The sequence below is a fragment of the Bombina bombina genome, chromosome 10 (genome assembly GCF_027579735.1).
Source record: "Bombina bombina isolate aBomBom1 chromosome 10, aBomBom1.pri, whole genome shotgun sequence".
Lineage (NCBI taxonomy): Eukaryota > Metazoa > Chordata > Amphibia > Anura > Bombinatoridae > Bombina > Bombina bombina.
The window spans coordinates 79,871,382-79,889,565 of record NC_069508.1 but is presented as its reverse complement, the minus strand read 5'-3'; the positions used below and the strand labels follow the sequence as shown (position 1 = coordinate 79,889,565).

General features: G+C 36.4%; 1 protein-coding gene across 2 annotated transcripts in view; it reads right to left on the bottom strand.

Annotated features, from left to right (window-relative positions):
• The window catches only part of BRINP3 (BMP/retinoic acid inducible neural specific 3), a 503,104-nt gene extending 486,420 nt beyond the window's left edge, over positions 1-16,684 (bottom strand). Inside the window, exon 1 of one of the 2 annotated variants that reach the window (XM_053693750.1) lies at positions 16,449-16,684. In XM_053693750.1, the coding sequence (XP_053549725.1) occupies positions 16,449-16,684 (236 nt within the window). The remainder of the gene's footprint in view (positions 1-16,448) is intronic. The other variant, XM_053693751.1, reaches the window with a different exon arrangement.
• Between the last annotated feature and the right edge of the window lie 1,500 nt (positions 16,685-18,184).

Below are 18,184 nucleotides of genomic sequence, written 5' to 3'. Positions count from 1 at the left end.
AATTAAGGGACTCTAACACAGCCAGACAGTTTAAAGTAACGAATGTTATGACCGCCAGCACCCTGGGCATTATTCATTACTATTAGACATTTTGGTTTATTAAGTAGATGTTACCTGTTCATTAAGTTTATATATATATGTTTATATTCGGACAACCAACGATTACCCTAATTACCTGGCAGCACAGACACCAGAGTCGCACTGACTGTAGTTAGAATATGTTTTCTAGGACACTCTATCTCTGCAAAGAGATCCACTCCCAGGACACTGCCCTTTACTTGCTATTTAGATGATGACTGTACTGTATGTTGCTTGCTAAACTCACCAAAGCTCTCTTAATGTATACTCCTTTCTTTTTTTATTAACAATTCAATGCTAAATTTACTATTTCCTCACTACAAAACTGGGAGTTTGTGTCCCCATTGGTATTTACTGTACAACATAAAGGATAATTCAGGGGTTAATGATTATGTAGCAATGGCTCTTGGCGTCAAACATAGTCTAAGATATCTGTATAACATATAAACTTACACCGAATGTGTATATATAAACAGTCTATACATGTGATAATGCCACTACCTATATCAACAGTCTTATTTTCTTAGTTGACAGTGTTTTGGATGTATATTCAGGTTCCATACAGCATAATCTAGCCTTGTAGTCCCATTGTAACACAATTGAAAGTATAAATACCTTTCAGTAGCTGAGGTTGCATATGACTATTAGGAGTAATCCATATATAATAACACCTGGGTAGTTCACAGATATGAATGATATTCACCTCATCAATCCCTGACTATTACATACTGTTCAGAAACTATTTACACTGTGGTTCTTAGAGAGATGACACTCTGATTTTTATAGTTTCCTGATGCTTACACATTAGCAGCTCGGCTGATTGCTTTGTATTACTTTACTGAATAGTTTTGTAGTTTTGTGGTGCTACGTGTTATTAGTTTCACATCTTGCACTGTTATTACCTGTGTTATTATAAGTTGTTTCCTACACCCATCATACATTAAGAATGCTTCTGCATTCAGCAAATGCCAACCGGTAACATGAGTATAATAGATGTGGTATTCAATCACCTTTAATCGAGGGTCCCTTAGACTCTAAGTGCACCCCCCCTGTAGACCTTGGACTGTCTTATACTCCCTCTATAGTATGACTAACGACTTAACTTATTATCTTTTCCCCACACTTAAATCCTAGGAGCCAGCTGGCACATTGTACAATATTAAGTATAGCATATACCTAGGCTCCAGCACATTGTACAATATTAAGTATAGCATATACCTAGGCTCCAGCACATTGTACAATATTAAGTATAGCATATACCTAGGCTCCAGCACATTGTACAATACTAAGTATAGCATATACCTAGGCTCAATTGACCTGTATATAATTCTTTTAGATTACATGTAAACTGTACATTTTTCATCCTATTAATTAAAGCTATGCAAACTGCTGTTATATACTAAAGCCTTAAAAAAGTAGTTCATATATTTAATAAAATTAGTATAAAATTTAATGCTAAAAGTACCTTTATTTGCCTGCAAAGTTATGCAAAGCTGAGCACCTCTGACCGCCCATGGCAGAATGCTATTTTCTCAATGATGTGACGTTTCCACCTCTTAGCCAATAGCGTGCTATCCATACAGCATAATGCCAATCATCTAGCACAGCTATTAACTAAGAGGCGGACGTGGGCAGCCGGAGGCACTCAGCCCGGCATAAATTTGCGGGCAAATAAAGGTACTTTCAGCAGAATGTTTTTTTTATACTTCATGACTGAAAGTCCCCTTTAATTATAGCTATGATAAATCCTAGCATTTCAAAAACTTTTTCATTCATATGCAAAAAAATCAGGGCACTTACTGGCTTTAGTTTTTTTTTTTAAATCTATTCAAACTTTAGAGAATTTGCATTAATGTTAATATAAAATCTTACATTAAATTCACTGTAGTTGACATGTTTCTAAATTTTGACCCCACATACAGTAACCTACTTATAGTGAGCTACAGCACAAAATCTTGGTAGTTTATAATTATAGTAAAATTAAATTCTATATTCATTATTCATTAGCATGCTTCTTGGTGTCTTAGCTTTATGGATTTTCAGATTAGAAGAGTGCAAGGACTTCTTGAAGTTTAAAAAATAGGGGTTGATATTACCCAAACAAATTTAACCTCTAAAGTATACACTACGTCAACAAAGATTCCAATACTTTGTAGCTTTCAAATTCTCATATATTTCATGAAGGTATCTATACAAAGTATTGCTTTGTAAATTGATATTATCATTATAATTAGGGTTGCACCGATACAAATACTAGTATCGGTATCGGTGCCAAAACCAAGTATTTGCATGAGTACTTGTACTCATGCAAATTTACCGATACTTAAACTGATACCTCCAATCCCTACCCATACACTATCTTGTGGCGTTTTTCAAACTGTATGTTCCCATTTCATTTTAAGCTGGAGTGGAGACTTAACTAAAATTGTTCACTTCTGTTCTGCCAATACAAATTGCTGTTATTTGTATTATTGTACATCAGAGCATTGCTCCAAAAGCTGCTACTTTACAGCTGGAAGGCTACCTGGGAAAGATCACTGTACCTCATTCAGACAAACCCCTGAAGTACTGGGCAGTTAATAAACTGAGATTTAATGGCCCAAAAATATCTTTCTGACCCATGCAGTAGTGTGAAAAGTGAAAGACTGTCCAGCTTAGCGTCAAACGTCCTTACTGAAACAGACTTATAGCTGAACATGCAGAGATGCTTCTGTTCCTTAATAAGAACTTGCCACTAGCTTTTGAAAAAAATATTGTAATTGCTAGATTGCCTGTTATACTGCTAGTTCTCATCTTGCACAATTATGCTCAAAACATACTATACTCTGAGGAACATCCTTAGTCAGGGCTGGACTGGGAATAAAAAGCAGCTCTGGAAAAATATGAAGACCAGCCCTATTTTCTGTTGAATCAGTAGAATGCAAATGCCCCATTTTTCTCAAAGGGGATTACTGGGATACTCCTTCCCCAATATTATTTTCAGAATTAAATTATATTACTTTGTATTAAGTACAAATGTCAGACTGATTAGTTATATAGGCACCCTACAACCCAATTGCATCCAGTAATCACGACTTTAAATTGTAGCTTTCCAGCCCTAGCTGCTGCAGCTGTTATTTATTGTTATTATTATATGTTATTGTAATATTTTTATTAATAAACATGTTCTGTGAACTTTGTGACAACAAGCACATAAAACTGTTTTATTATTTCAAAATGTCTTTTGAGATATAGTTTATAATTATAAAGAAGCGATCTTAAATCCTTTACGGCTAGATTTAGAGTTCGGCGGTAGCCGTCAAAACCAGCGTTAGAGGCTCCTAACGCTGGTTTTGGGCGCCCGCTGGTATTTGGAGTCAGTGATTAAAGGGTCTAACGCTCACTTTACAGCCGCGACTTTTCCATACCGCAGATCCCCCTACGCCATTTGCGTAGCCTATCTTTTCAATGGGATCTTCCTAACGCCGGTATTTAGAGTCGTTTCTGCAGTGAGCGTTAGAGCTCTAACGACAAGATTCCAGCCGCCTGAAAATAGCAGGAGTTAAGAGCTTTCTGGCTAACGCCGGTTTATAAAGCTCTTAACTACTGTACCCTAAAGTACACTAACACCCATAAACTACCTATGTACCCCTAAACCGAGGTCCCCCCACATCGCCGCCACTCGATTAAAAATTTTAACCCCTAATCTGCCGACCGCCACCTACGTTATACTTATGTACCCCTAATCTGCTGCCCCTAACACCGCCGACCCCTGTATTATATCTATTAACCCCTAACTTGCCCCCCACAACGTCGCCGCAAGCTACTTAAAATAATTAACCCCTAATCTTCCGACCGCAAATCGCCGCCACCTACGTTATCCCTATGTACCCCTAATCTGCTACCCCTAACATCGCCGACCCCTATGTTATATTTATTAACCCCTAATCTGCCCCCCACAACGTCGCCGACACCTACCTACACTTATTAACCCCTAATCTGCCGAGCGGACCTGAGCGCTACTATAATAAAGTTATTAACCCCTAATCCGCCTCACTAACCCTATCATAAATAGTATTAACCCCTAATCTGCCCTCCCTAACATCGCCGACACCTACCTTCAATTATTAACCCCTAATCTGCCGACCGGAGCTCACCGCTATTCTAATAAATGTATTAACCCCTAAAGCTAAGTCTAACCCTAACACTAACACCCCCCTAAGTTAAATATAATTTTTATCTAACGAAATAAATTAACTCTTATTAAATAAATAATTCCTATTTAAAGCTAAATACTTACCTGTAAAATAAATCCTAATATAGCTACAATATAAATTATAATTATATTATAGCTATTTTAGGATTAATATTTATTTTACAGGCAACTTTGTAATTATTTTAACCAGGTACAATAGCTATTAAATAGTTAAGAACTATTTAATAGTTACCTAGTTAAAATAATAACAAATTTACCTGTAAAATAAATCCTAACCTAAGATATAATTAAACCTAACACTACCCTATCAATAAAATAATTAAATAAACTACCTACAATTACCTACAATTAACCTAACACTACACTATCAATAAATTAATTAAACACAATTGCTACAAATAAATAAAATTAAATAAACTATCTAAAGTACAAAAAATAAAAAAGAACTAAGTTACAGAAAATAATAAAATATTTACAAAGATAAGAAAAATATTACAACAATTTTAAACTAATTACACCTACTCTAAGCCCCCTAATAAAATAACAAAGCCCCCCAAAATAAAAAATTCCCTACCCTATTCTAAAATACAAATATTACAAGCTCTTTTACCTTACCAGCCCTGAACAGGGCCCTTTGCGGGGCATGCCCCAAGAATTTCAGCTCTTTTGCCTGTAAAAAAAAACATACAATACCCCCCCCCCCCCAACATTACAACCCACCACCCACATACCCCTAATCTAACCCAAACCCCCCTTAAATAAACCTAACACTACCCCCCTGATGATCTTCCTACCTTGTCTTCACCATGCCAGGTTCACCGATCCGTCCTGGCTCCAAGATCTTCATCCAACCCAAGCGGGGGCTAGACATCCACTGAAGAAGTCCAGAAGAGGGTCCAAAGTCTTCCTCCTATCCGGCAAGAAGAGGACATCCGGACCGGCAAACATCTTCTCCAAGCGGCATCTTCTATCTTCTTCCATCCGATGACGACCGGCTCCATCTTGAAGACCTCCAGCGCGGATCCATCCTCTTCTTCCGACGACTAGACGACGAATGACGGTTCCTTTAAGGGACGTCATCCAAGATGGCGTCCCTCGAATTCCGATTGGCTGATAGGAATCAGCCAATCAGAATCAAGTTCAATCCGATTGGCTCATCCAATCAGCCAATCAGATTGAGCTCGCATTCTATTGGCTGTTCCGATCAGCCAATAGAATGCGAGCTCAATCTGATTGGCTGATTGGATCAGCCAATCGGATTGAACTTGATTCTGATTGGCTGATTCCATCAGCCAATCAGAAAATTCCTACCTTAATTCCGATTGGCTGATAGAATCCTATCAGCCAATCGGAATTCGAGGGACGCCATCTTGGATGACGTCCCTTAAAGGAACCGTCATTCGTCGTCTAGTCGTCGGAAGAAGAGGATGGATCCGCGCTGGAGGTCTTCAAGATGGAGCCGGTCGTCATCGGATGGAAGAAGATAGAAGATGCCGCTTGGAGAAGATGTTTGCCGGTCCGGATGTCCTCTTCTTGCCGGATAGGAGGAAGACTTTGGACCCTCTTCTGGACTTCTTCAGTGGATGTCTAGCCCCCGCTTGGGTTGGATGAAGATCTTGGAGCCAGGACGGATCGGTGAACCTGGCATGGTGAAGACAAGGTAGGAAGATCATCAGGGGGGTAGTGTTAGGTTTATTTAAGGGGGGTTTGGGTTAGATTAGGGGTATGTGGGTGGTGGGTTGTAATGTTGGGGGGGGGGTATTGTATGTTTTTTTTTACAGGCAAAAGAGCTGAAATTCTTGGGGCATGCCCCGCAAAGGGCCCTGTTCAGGGCTGGTAAGGTAAAAGAGCTTGTAATATTTGTATTTTAGAATAGGGTAGGGAATTTTTTATTTTGGGGGGCTTTGTTATTTTATTAGGGGGCTTAGAGTAGGTGTAATTAGTTTAAAATTGTTGTAATATTTTTCTTATCTTTGTAAATATTTTATTATTTTCTGTAACTTAGTTCTTTTTTATTTTTTGTACTTTAGATAGTTTATTTAATTTTATTTATTTGTAGCAATTGTGTTTAATTAATTTATTGATAGTGTAGTGTTAGGTTAATTGTAGGTAATTGTAGGTAGTTTATTTAATTATTTTATTGATAGGGTAGTGTTAGGTTTAATTATATCTTAGGTTAGGATTTATTTTACAGGTAAATTTGTTATTATTTTAACTAGGTAACTATTAAATAGTTCTTAACTATTTAATAGCTATTGTACCTGGTTAAAATAATTACAAAGTTGCCTGTAAAATAAATATTAATCCTAAAATAGCTATAATATAATTATAATTTATATTGTAGCTATATTAGGATTTATTTTACAGGTAAGTATTTAGCTTTAAATAGGAATCATTTATTTAATAAGAGTTAATTTATTTCGTTAGATAAAAATTATATTTAACTTAGGGGGGTGTTAGTGTTAGGGTTAGACTTAGCTTTAGGGGTTAATACATTTATTAGAATAGCGGTGAGCTCCGGTCGGCAGATTAGGGGTTAATAATTGAAGGTAGGTGTCGGCGATGTTAGGGAGGGCAGATTAGGGGTTAATACTATTTATGATAGGGTTAGTGAGGCGGATTAGGGGTTAATAACTTTATTATAGTAGCGCTCAGGTCCGCTCGGCAGATTAGGGGTTAATAAGTGTAGGCAGGTGTCGGCGACGTTGTGGGGGGCAGATTAGGGGTTAATAAATATAACATAGGGGTCGGCGATGTTAGGGCAGCAGATTAGGGGTACATAGGGATAACGTAGGTGGCGGCGGTTTACGGAGCGGCAGATTAGGGGTTAAAAGTGTAATGCAGGGGTCAGCGATAGCGGGGGCGGCAGATTAGGAGTTAATAAGTGTAAGGTTAGGGGTGTTTAGACTCGGGGTACATGTTAGGGTGTTAGGTGCAGACGTAGGAAGTGTTTCCCCATAGGAAACAATGGGGCTGCGTTAGGAGCTGAACGCTGCTTTTTTGCAGGTGTTAGTTTTTTTTTCAGCTCAAACAGCCCCATTGTTTCCTATGGGAGAATCGTGCACGAGCACGTTTTTGATGCCGGCCGCGTCCGTAAGCAACTCTGGTATCGAGAGTTGCATTTGCGGTAAAAATGCTCTACGCTCCTTTTTTGGAGCCTAACGCAGCATTTGTTTGAACTCTCGATACCAGAGTTAAATTTATGGTGCGGCCAGAAAAAAACCCGCGGAGCGTTAACAGCCCTTTTACCGCCGAACTCTAAATCTAGCCGTTAGTCTGTATTGTGCTTGGTAAACTGTCATGACATTAAAAAAAAAGTATTGGTAATTGGTATCGGTGAGTATTTGAAAAAAAGTATCTGTACTTGTATTCGGTCTTAAAAAATGGTATTGTTGCAACCCTAATTATAATAGCTTGTAGATGTCACACCTCTTTCACAAATTTAGTTCATCATTTCCCTTAACTATGTAAATGCAAGAAAGGGGCTACTCTATTATAACTTCTGATTTTTTTCACTTGATCCTTCATTTTATAACTTTTATACACAATTTGCAATTTTATGCCAGTTGTGCAAATAATCCATCAGCCACTAAAATGAAATGTAACTAAAAGCTATTTAAAACAATTTATACTACAATTATTAGAGTTAAAATGCTAGCTATTGTAACAAGATGAAAGTAAACGCAATCGCAAGAGTGCAATCACATTTTACTCTCATCGGCTAGCACAACTGAAAATCTTACTGCACTTAAGAGACGCTACTCTAGATAATGGGCCAATTTAGTTTTTTTCGCTTGCACGTACACACCGCTCAAAGTAAACTTTTACAGTAAATTGTTTGCTTGTAAGCAAAACCCAATGTGCAGTAACTTACAGATTAAAAAAAAAAAACACAAAAAAACTAAAACTTATCGCTTGTGCGCTAACACAGTATTAGATCAACAGTGTCAAACCAGAAGGTAGTTATGAATATTGCACATTCCAATGTTCTTCACATAGAAAATGTTTTATTTAATATATATACTATAATTGCGTTTGTAATGTGTCCGTCACTGTCGTCAGTTGCGCACACAGCCAAAAGAATGTTGGATGCGCACGCAGCCAAAATAATGCCCGCACAAAATAACAAAAAAACATAACCACCACACAAAATAATAAAAAACCTAACCACCCGAACGAAGTATTAACAAAAAAAACTAACCGCCCTCAAAAAGTATTAACAAAAAAAAACAACCGCCCTCACAAAGTATTAACAAAAAAAACAACCGCCCTCACAAAGTATTAACAAAAAAAAAAACCTAACCGCCCGTACAAAGTATTAACAAAAAAGCACTTACACGTCCGTACAAAGTATTAACAAAAAACACCTAAGCACCTGTAAGTTACTGCACCAATGTGCAGTAATTTGCAGATTTAAAAAAAACAACAACAAAAACCCTAAAACTTTTCGCTTGTGCGCTAACACAGCATTAGAGCAACAGTCTCAAACCAGAAGGTAGTTATGAATATTGCACATTCCAATTTTCTTCACATATAAGAAAATGTTTTTATTTAATATATATATATATATATATATATACTATAATCGTGTTTGTAACGCATCCATCAACGTCGTCAGTTGTGCACGCAGACAAAAGAATGCCTGCACAAAATAACAAAAAAACATAACCACCCACACAAAATACTAAAAAAAAACCTAACCGCCCGCACAAAGTTTTAACAAAAAAAAACTAACCACCCTCAAAAAGTATTAACAAAAAAACTAACCGCCCGTACGAAGTATTAACAAAAAACACTTATGCGTCCGTACAAAGTATTGACAAAAAACACCTAAGCACCTGCAAAAAATATTAACAAACACCTAATCCGCCAACCCTCACATCGCAAAATAATAAAGTAATTAACCCCTAACTGCAAATTAAACAACAATGCACATAACCTAATTAACCTATTAACCCCTAAACCACCAACCCCCACATCGCAATAAACCTAATTAACCTATTAACCACTAAATCGCCAACCCCCCACATTGCAATAAACTAATTAACCTATTAACTCCTAAACCGCCAACCCCCCACAACGCAAATAACTAATTTAATTACTAAGCCCTGTAACCTAACACCCCCTAAATTAACCCCATTTACATAAAATAAAAAATACTAAGTTACAATAAAAAAAAAACTAAGATTAAACTAAATAAATCAAAAATTACAAAAAATAAAAAAAGTCTAAATTTACAGAAAAAAATAAACAAAATTATCAAAAATAAAAAAATAAACCTAATCTAATACCCCTATGAAAATAAAAAAGCCCCCCCAAAATAAAAACAACCCCTAATCTAAACTAAACTACCAATAGCCCTTAAATGGGCCTTTGTAGGGCAATGCCCTGAGTTAAACAGTTTTTTTACCTAAAAAAAATTACCATTTACCGCCTAACAGTCTAAAAAGTCTAAAAAAATCTAAGGTACCCCTTGCCCCTAAAGGGGCATTTGTATGGGCATTGCCCTTAAAAGGGCAATCAGCTCTTTTACAAACAACTATTTTGCCCCCATAAAAAATCCCTAATCTAAAAAAAAAAACCCACAAAAAAACTAAGTCTAACCCCGAAATAGGTACTCACAGTTCTCAAGTCCGGCGGCGAAGGTCTTCTTCCAGGCGGTGAAGGTCTTCATCCAGCGCGGGGATATCTTCTATTTTCTATTGGAGTGAAGGCAACGCAGAGCGGAGGTGATCACTGAGCAGGACCAGCGACTGCGGAGCAGGACCAGCGTGGAGGTTCCTCTTCATGCGGTCGCCGCCACACACTGAAGATTGAATGCAAGGTACCCCATTTATATTGAGGTACCTTGCATTCCTATTGGCTGAAATATTGAAATCAGCCAATACAATGAGAGCTACTGAAATACTCTTCGCTGATTTGAACAGTCAATAGGATTTTAGTAGCTCTAATCCTATTGTTTGATTTAAAATTTCAGCCAATAGGAATGCAAGGTTACCTAAATGGGGTACCTTGCATTCAATATTCAGTATGCGGTGGCGCTCGCATGAAGAGGATACTCCACGCCGTTCCTGCTCCACGATGGCTGGTCCTGCTCCGCGATTGCCGGTCCTGCTCCACGGTCACCTCTGCACTGCTATCACCTTCGCTCTGCGCCACCTTCGCTCCGGATGAAGATAGAAGATGTCCCCGCGCTGGATGAAGACCTTCACCGCCTGGAAGAAGACCTTAGCCGCTGGACTTGAGGAACTGTGAGTACCTATTTTGGGGTTAGACTTTTTGGGGGTTTTTTGGGGTGGGTTTTTTTTAGATTAGGGATTTTTTTTATACATGCAAAAGAGCTGTTTGTAAATGAGCTGATTGCCCTTTTAAGGGCAATGCCCATACAAATGCCCCTTTAGGGGCAATGGGTAGCTTAGGTTTTTTAAACTTAGTTTTTATTTTTATTTTGGGGGGTTGATTGGATGGGGGGTTATTACTGTTATTGGGTAATTGGTAATTTTAGGCAAAAGAGATATTTAACTTAGGGCAATGCCCTACAAAAGGTTCCTTTAAGGGCTATTGGTAGTTTAGTTTAGATTAAGGGTTGTTTTTATTTTGGGGGGGCTTTTTTATTTTCATAGGGGTATGCTTATCACCTAATATATATATATATATACAAATATATATATATATATATATATATATATATATATATATATATATATATAGACTGTATATATATATATATATATATATATATATGTATATATATATATATATATATATAATTATTTTATTTTTTAAATACAAATAACATTTTCATCTGAGTGAAGAACATTGGAATGTAAACATTCATATATCCATAATAGTCCTTTCCATTCAAATACCTTGTCATATACCATATATCTTTTAACCCTTGTAAAATGTTTTATAAATATTTATGTGAATATTTTTTATCAGAGACTTTATATAAGAGTGTAACACTTTCTTTAAATGTGTTTATGTGTTTCAAAAATAAATTTTTTTAGATTACAAAAAAATTATGATAAACTATCTAAGGTTTCCAATAGTCAGTAAATTCCCTAGGCAGTAGTTTAAGATGTTTGTGTTTAAATCAGATTTTTAAATGCAATATTTGTAAGCATTTTTATCAGTACAAAACTAACTTGCCTTATTAACATTTCCTGATTGTTAATATTGCATAGTCTTTCAGTCAACTGAATGAGTCACTCTCTTTTTATTTTTTGTATGCGAATTACTCCATTAGAGTAAGAAGTGGGAATGAGAATGGACATGCTCTAAGAATGAAACTTCACCACACCACTGATGAAGCCCGGAGAGGCTGAAACATACATCTGGTGTTTGTACCTTTCTTTCGCTCAATACGAGAATTACCTGGGATTTGAGGATTGTACTGCCTTTTTTGGCAGGATAATTCTGATATAATACATGATATTTTTTTTTCTTTAAAAGACATAATGAACTAAAAGTGACCACATACTTAATAGAAGTGGCCTGTAAAGTAAATACGTTTTTACAGCTTATGTTCATTCTCAGTTGAGTGCATCTCTCTCTTTTCTATATTATATAGTCAGCAATCATCATGAATCCATATATTCAATGGTAACTGTACATGTAGCTGATGCAGATAGCCATTAAAGTTTACTTTTGGTAATTATGTAAAAATAGGGGGAAAATGCAATTTAATAATAGAGAAGTAACCTGGAGTGATATATGTTTACCAAGAATGTACATTTAGATGCATTTAACTTGTATTTGCTTCTAGTATTTGCTTCACTGTATTGCATATTTTGAAACAAACTAGTCAGCATTCATTCTGAAAGATAAAACAGTGACACTGGCAGGTGTAACATGCTTAGAGAATACAACTAGATAAGTCCTGTGATCCTGTGCCCAGTCCAGTGGCTGAGTCTATGCGACTCATTTTATAATAGAAGAATAAAAAACGCTTTGAATTTTATAGTTTTTGGCACAATTTTAACTTCATATTTTGAAGTAACATTATTTATTAAATATGATTTTTCTTGTGTAAATGTAAAATAATTTTTGTACTATAAACATGATTTTTACTGTGGAATTTAAATTTGCATTTTGATGCATTTTGATGTGTGCTCTAAATATGATTTGAATGCATACTTTCATTATGCTTTTTATAGCGTGTTTTATTAAGTGATTATTTCATTGAGTCCGATACTGTATATATATGAGAACTCACACTTTAAACATGAAAAAAAAATTACATTAACCTCATAATTTAACTAATTTCCTAAAGTATAAATGAAAAATAATCATGGCAATATGATCAATGACTCTTGACAGACAACAATTATAAGATGCCACACCAAATACACAATGTAGCCAGTATATTAGTTATTCAGGTTTCACCATCAACTGTAATTAAAAATTATTCTTTAAAATATCATTAACAAATAATTTAGTCTTTACGTATATCAGTAACAGTCAGACTCACATATAAATCACACTAAGAACCTAAGCACAGTGAATTTAGGTAAGTATATTATGTGTTAATATGTTTAAATACACATATTAGCACATAAATATATATGTATATGAGCTTATACATACATATAAATTTACTGGGAACACCCTAAGGGGTCAATTTATCAAGCTCCGTACGGAGCTTGAAACAGAAGTTATGAAGCAGCCGTCTAAAGACCGCTGCTCCATAACCTGTCGGCCTGCTTGAGGTGGTGGTCAGAAATCAACTTGATCGAATACGATCGGGTTGATTGACACCCCCTGCTAGCAGCCGATTGGCTGCGAATCTGCAGGGGGCGGTATTGCACCAGCAGTTTGGCTGTGAATCTGCAGGGGGCGGTATTGCACCAGCAGTTCACAAGAACTGATGGTGCAATGATAAATGCAGACAGCATATGCTGTCGGCATTTATAGATGTGCAGCAGACTTTAGTTTAGCACACTTTATTAAATTTATCCCTTAGACCTCAATGTAAAGGCACTTTTCAGTGCCTTTTCTTTTTTCTAACACCCCACAGCCGCCAACTTTACCCCCAAAATACTGCTTAGTGTAGTTATTTTATTAAAAAAATAAAGATGCTGTTTATTTTTTTAAATAAAATACACTACACTGTATTTTGGGGGCATTTGAGGCACATTTATAAAATTAACCAGAGATCTAATTTTATAAGTGCTAAATACTACCGCAAGCTCGCAATTCCACAATCAATAGGGATTTTTTAAAGCTTATAGCTTATAATGACTGAATTAACAAAAGCTAAAATATAGTAGTCACTACAATCTGCAGGGGGCGGTATTGCACAAGCAGTTCTGGTGACATCATTTGTTCTAGAAATAGTTTTAACTTTATGCTCTTGATAAAGGCTTCTTTTAGCCGAAACGCGTTGAGCTGTATTTTAAATAAAACCTGAAGCTGCACCTGAAGACACCCTTGTGATGATTTTAATAAAAGGCTTATTTTAACTGCAATCTCGTGAGAATAACCAGTTGGTGCGCCTACCACATTGTCTGAAATCTGCTACACTATTGTGAGCTCTTTTATTTTGGAAGTGAAAGCAACAAGGTTGACTCAGAGGACGTGGGTAGCTTGGTTCCCTGAAGGTGACACAGCGCCGCTACTTTCAACATTTTTTACACTAATACTTTAATACTGAAAAAGCCAGATAAATAAGTATGACATGTTTTTCAAAATATGTCAAAATTATTTATGTCAAAATGATTTTCAAAGAGTTGAGGGCCTTTTTGTTTTCTGATGGACTTGAACACTTATTTTATTTAGGAGTAGTGGAGGTTTTTACATGGTTTAAAAACTCTTTAAACATTATAACCAGATTTACTTATGGAATTCAAGAGGATTGAAATGTCTCTAATTTTAAAATATATTTACAGTTCAGTATCTTGTTCTTCAGTGGCTCACCATCTGGGGGTAGCCTCTTTTAGCCCAACTGTGCATTACTGGGAGCTAGCTGCTGATTGTTGGCTGCACATATATACTTCTTGTCTTTGGCTCACCCAATGGGGTATATTTATTAATGTGCAAGCGGACAAGATACAATGTAGCATATCATGTCCGCCGCACATCGATAAATTCTTGTGAACTGCTGGTGCAATGCCGCCCCCTGCAGATTCTTGGCCAATCGGCCGCTAGCAGGGAGTGTCAATCAGCCCAATTGTATTCGATCGGGTTGATTTCTGTCTGCGGCCTCGCCGGAAACAAGTGCATCAAGCTCCATACGTGGCTTGATAAATTGACCCCAATGTATCCAACTAACTCCCAGTGGTGCATTGCTGATCCTTCAATAAACAATACCAAGAAAACAAAGCAAAATGATAAAAGAAGTCAATTGAAAAGCTGTTTAAGATTGCATGCTCTGTCTGAAGAACAAAATAACAATTTGGGGTTTTAGTTTTGCTGGAGGTTAGTGGAGTGTGGGGCAATATCTATTGTATAACAAAAATGACAGGCCATTTTGCTTTTATATTGGCAATGTTGCAACAAGATAATCTGCCATATTGCCCCTCCTGAATTTGGGCTCTGAATCCGCCCCTGGGGCCATGTCAGTGTGCTGCAGCCATTTTCCTCTAGGCACATCTCATTTTCCCCATCATTTCTAGGGAGACTTCCCCCAGGGTCATATTTACAGCACAAAAAGTGCTCAGCCAAAAACAAAGAATGTCTCAGTAACCTTCTCTGGAGCGTTTTTGCCTGGAGCAATCTCTTTTAGCTTAATTGTACCTTGTCACAGTGATGAACTTTCCTGAAGTATATCAGACGGTTCAGCCTGGAAATATCTGGCAACCCTAGACACATATTTTACATTTCTGTGGACCCTGTCAGTGTGGTGCAGCCCATCAGAAAAATACTCAGACCAGTATTAAGAATTCACAACATTGGTTATATTTTCAGATTTATTTCACTATTATTGTAGCTTTTAAAATATTCGATAAATTACTTGAAGGGATTATTACTACTCATTCTAATTTTACATTTACAATACATTTTACAAATACAACACATTGGGCTATACAATAAACTTGTAACACCTATATCAGTCAATGGAGCCTGCATATACATTTTTTTTTTAAACAGTCCATAAAATATCTCAGAACTGTAATAGGATAATAATGGCAATATGGTAAAAATCTACTCAATTAATTCAATAACATGTCAAATTATATAATTCTTTCCAGGTTTCTACTATTCAATTTCTATGTTTACAAAGCTCTCTAATATTGTCAATAACACAGAGAGACATTAAATAATGCATATTCACATCATGCCAAATGAATATTTCACTGACTCCAGACCAAATATTTCTATGCCATTACTTTAATGAGTATTATTTGTATAGTAGTACATTTACATGTTGCTGTACTAAAGGAATACAGACAAAAAAAATACATAATTGTTTTTATATATCAAAGACAACTATGTTTTCGTTTATTTAAATGCAAAAACACCAGTGACAAATACACATTAGATCATTTTAGATCACATTAATATTAACTTATAATAAATCCATGAATGTATTACACTTTATGAAATGTTAAAATATTTTATTTTGTGTAAATATTTTGAAGACCTTTATGAAGACACATTATTTAATGAGTTTCTTGAGTGCTAGGCAGTACTTATAAAATGATACTATTATTTCTTCCTACACATAATGCTTCTATTAAAGAGACAGTCTACACCTTAGTCATCTTAAAGTTTTACTTTAGATGAAGCTGCAAATATCCTCCTGCACAGTAAAAACGTTATTTTAAAATGAATATTGTTTCTAGTTACTTTGAAATGGCTACCAAGCCCCGCCCACTGATGACATCACTATCTAGGCTGCATCTATGCACTCTTCTGAATAGCATTGACAGTCTATTGAATCCAATTAGTGAGTCTTTTGTAATTAGTGAACCCTTTAATGCAGCCCATATCGTGATGCCATCAGTTGGCAGAGCTAGGCAGCCATTTCAAAGTGACCAGAAACAATATTCATTTTAAATAAACTTGTTTACTGTTCCTGCTGCATGATATAAAAAGGTGTACAGGAGGGTATTTGCAGCTTAATCTAAAGTAAGATTTTAAGATGACTAAGGTGTAGACTGTCCCTTTAACTATGATATATAAAATAGTGATTCATGTAAAGTAATGTACTAAGTATGACCTTTCTTCTTACCTGTAAATTTTGTATCTTGTGGTAAATCCTTGACGGCTTCTCTCCACAAAATCTGTGTATTCCTGTGAATGGTGAAAGGGTCCTTTATCAGATAGCAGCCAGTCAAAGGGGCTGGTGGCATGCTGATCTGAAACAGCAGCAACAGATAAATTCCAGCAATGAATACTCAGTGATATCCACAACCATAGAGCCATCAGAGAAAGCAATTCAGCAACAGTACTGTATCGCCATATCATGCTTCCACAGAGGTCTTAAAGCCTTCATTCTCTTAGTGTTGCTTCATCATCTATTTAAAAAAATAACACAGAAAATAAAAACAAGATAGGCAGACAAATAGGGGCATTAACTTTCACAGTCAAATAGTTTTCTTGTAAAATGATTTACTAAATCCTATCCTATCACATCTTTTAGTATTCACAAACAGAATCAGAACTCGGCTCAGGACGAAGATAAAGATGGCAACAGTCTGCATAAAAGCATCTTCTTTAATTACTATCAAGAATGTAAAAAGGTGTATACACAAAATGAGATAGGCCAAATGCGTTTCATATGAATATACTGAACTTTCTCAATGACCCTTGCACATGTCTGTTAGCTCCAAAAATCATTAGCTGAAACTAAAAAAAGGTGACATTCTCAGAAGTGATTTAACAGCAGAGGTTTATGGGAGTTAAAGTCTCATATATATAGGCCTCTATGATGCTATAGCATGGGGGGCAGTGAGTACCAAAAGCAGTGTCCTGCTTGTATCATATATAGTTTAAATGTATGTGTAAGTCAGACATCTTTAGTCAAAGAATAACTTTTTTAACATTGGTTTGTTAAATATTTAAAGCATGCACCCCCATTGTGTTGTTTATGATGTTTGTGCTGTCTTTATAACAAATATAGTTAAAGTGATTGTAAACGTTTAAAACAGGGGCACTTTAATTCATTAACATTTTGAAAGACGCTTAATTTTTAAAATATTTACCATTGAGTGATGGCAAACATCGCACTGTTCCTCTGCCCGCATCTCATACTCCATTTAGATGATCAATGACAAATCCGGCTTCCTCCAATCGTTGCGTGCTCCATCTGGTGTCCAGGTCGTGGGGCATGCAATGATTGGAGGAAGCCGTATTCCTCATTGACTTGAAAAATAAGTCACCATAAAAAAAACTCTATACTAAAATGACAAAAGAAAAATCTAAGCCTACACCCCCACGTTTTGCTCTCCTTTTCTCTGGCAGTCCTCTGGGGTGCTCCTCTCTGCCATCTTCTTCTTCTATCCAATTCTTTATCCTCTTCCATTCTAGCCATCTTCATACTGGCATTTCTATTGGCTGGTTTTTCAATTCAAATTTTATTGGCTGATTTAAACTTGAATTGGAATATCCAATAGAAATATAGAAATGCCAGGAAACCCTTATAGAAGGGGAAACTGACATTTAAACTTCAGTGTGCTGCAGGGACAACATGAAGAAGGATCGGGTAGAAGAGGATGAAGGATCACATGGAAAAAGAAGAAGATGGCAGAGAGGACCATCCCAGAGGACCTCCGGAGAAGAAGAGGAACACCACCAGAAAGGCTGAAGAGGACCCGATGACTGCCACCATTGACCCCCTAAGTCAAGATGGTGGTGAGTAAAACTTGGTGTTCTAGGCTTAGTTGCTTTTATTTTTAGTATAGTTTTTTTTAGTTTCATTTTAGGGTAGGGGATTTAGGGGGGATTTTTGGGAGGGTTACTTTAGTT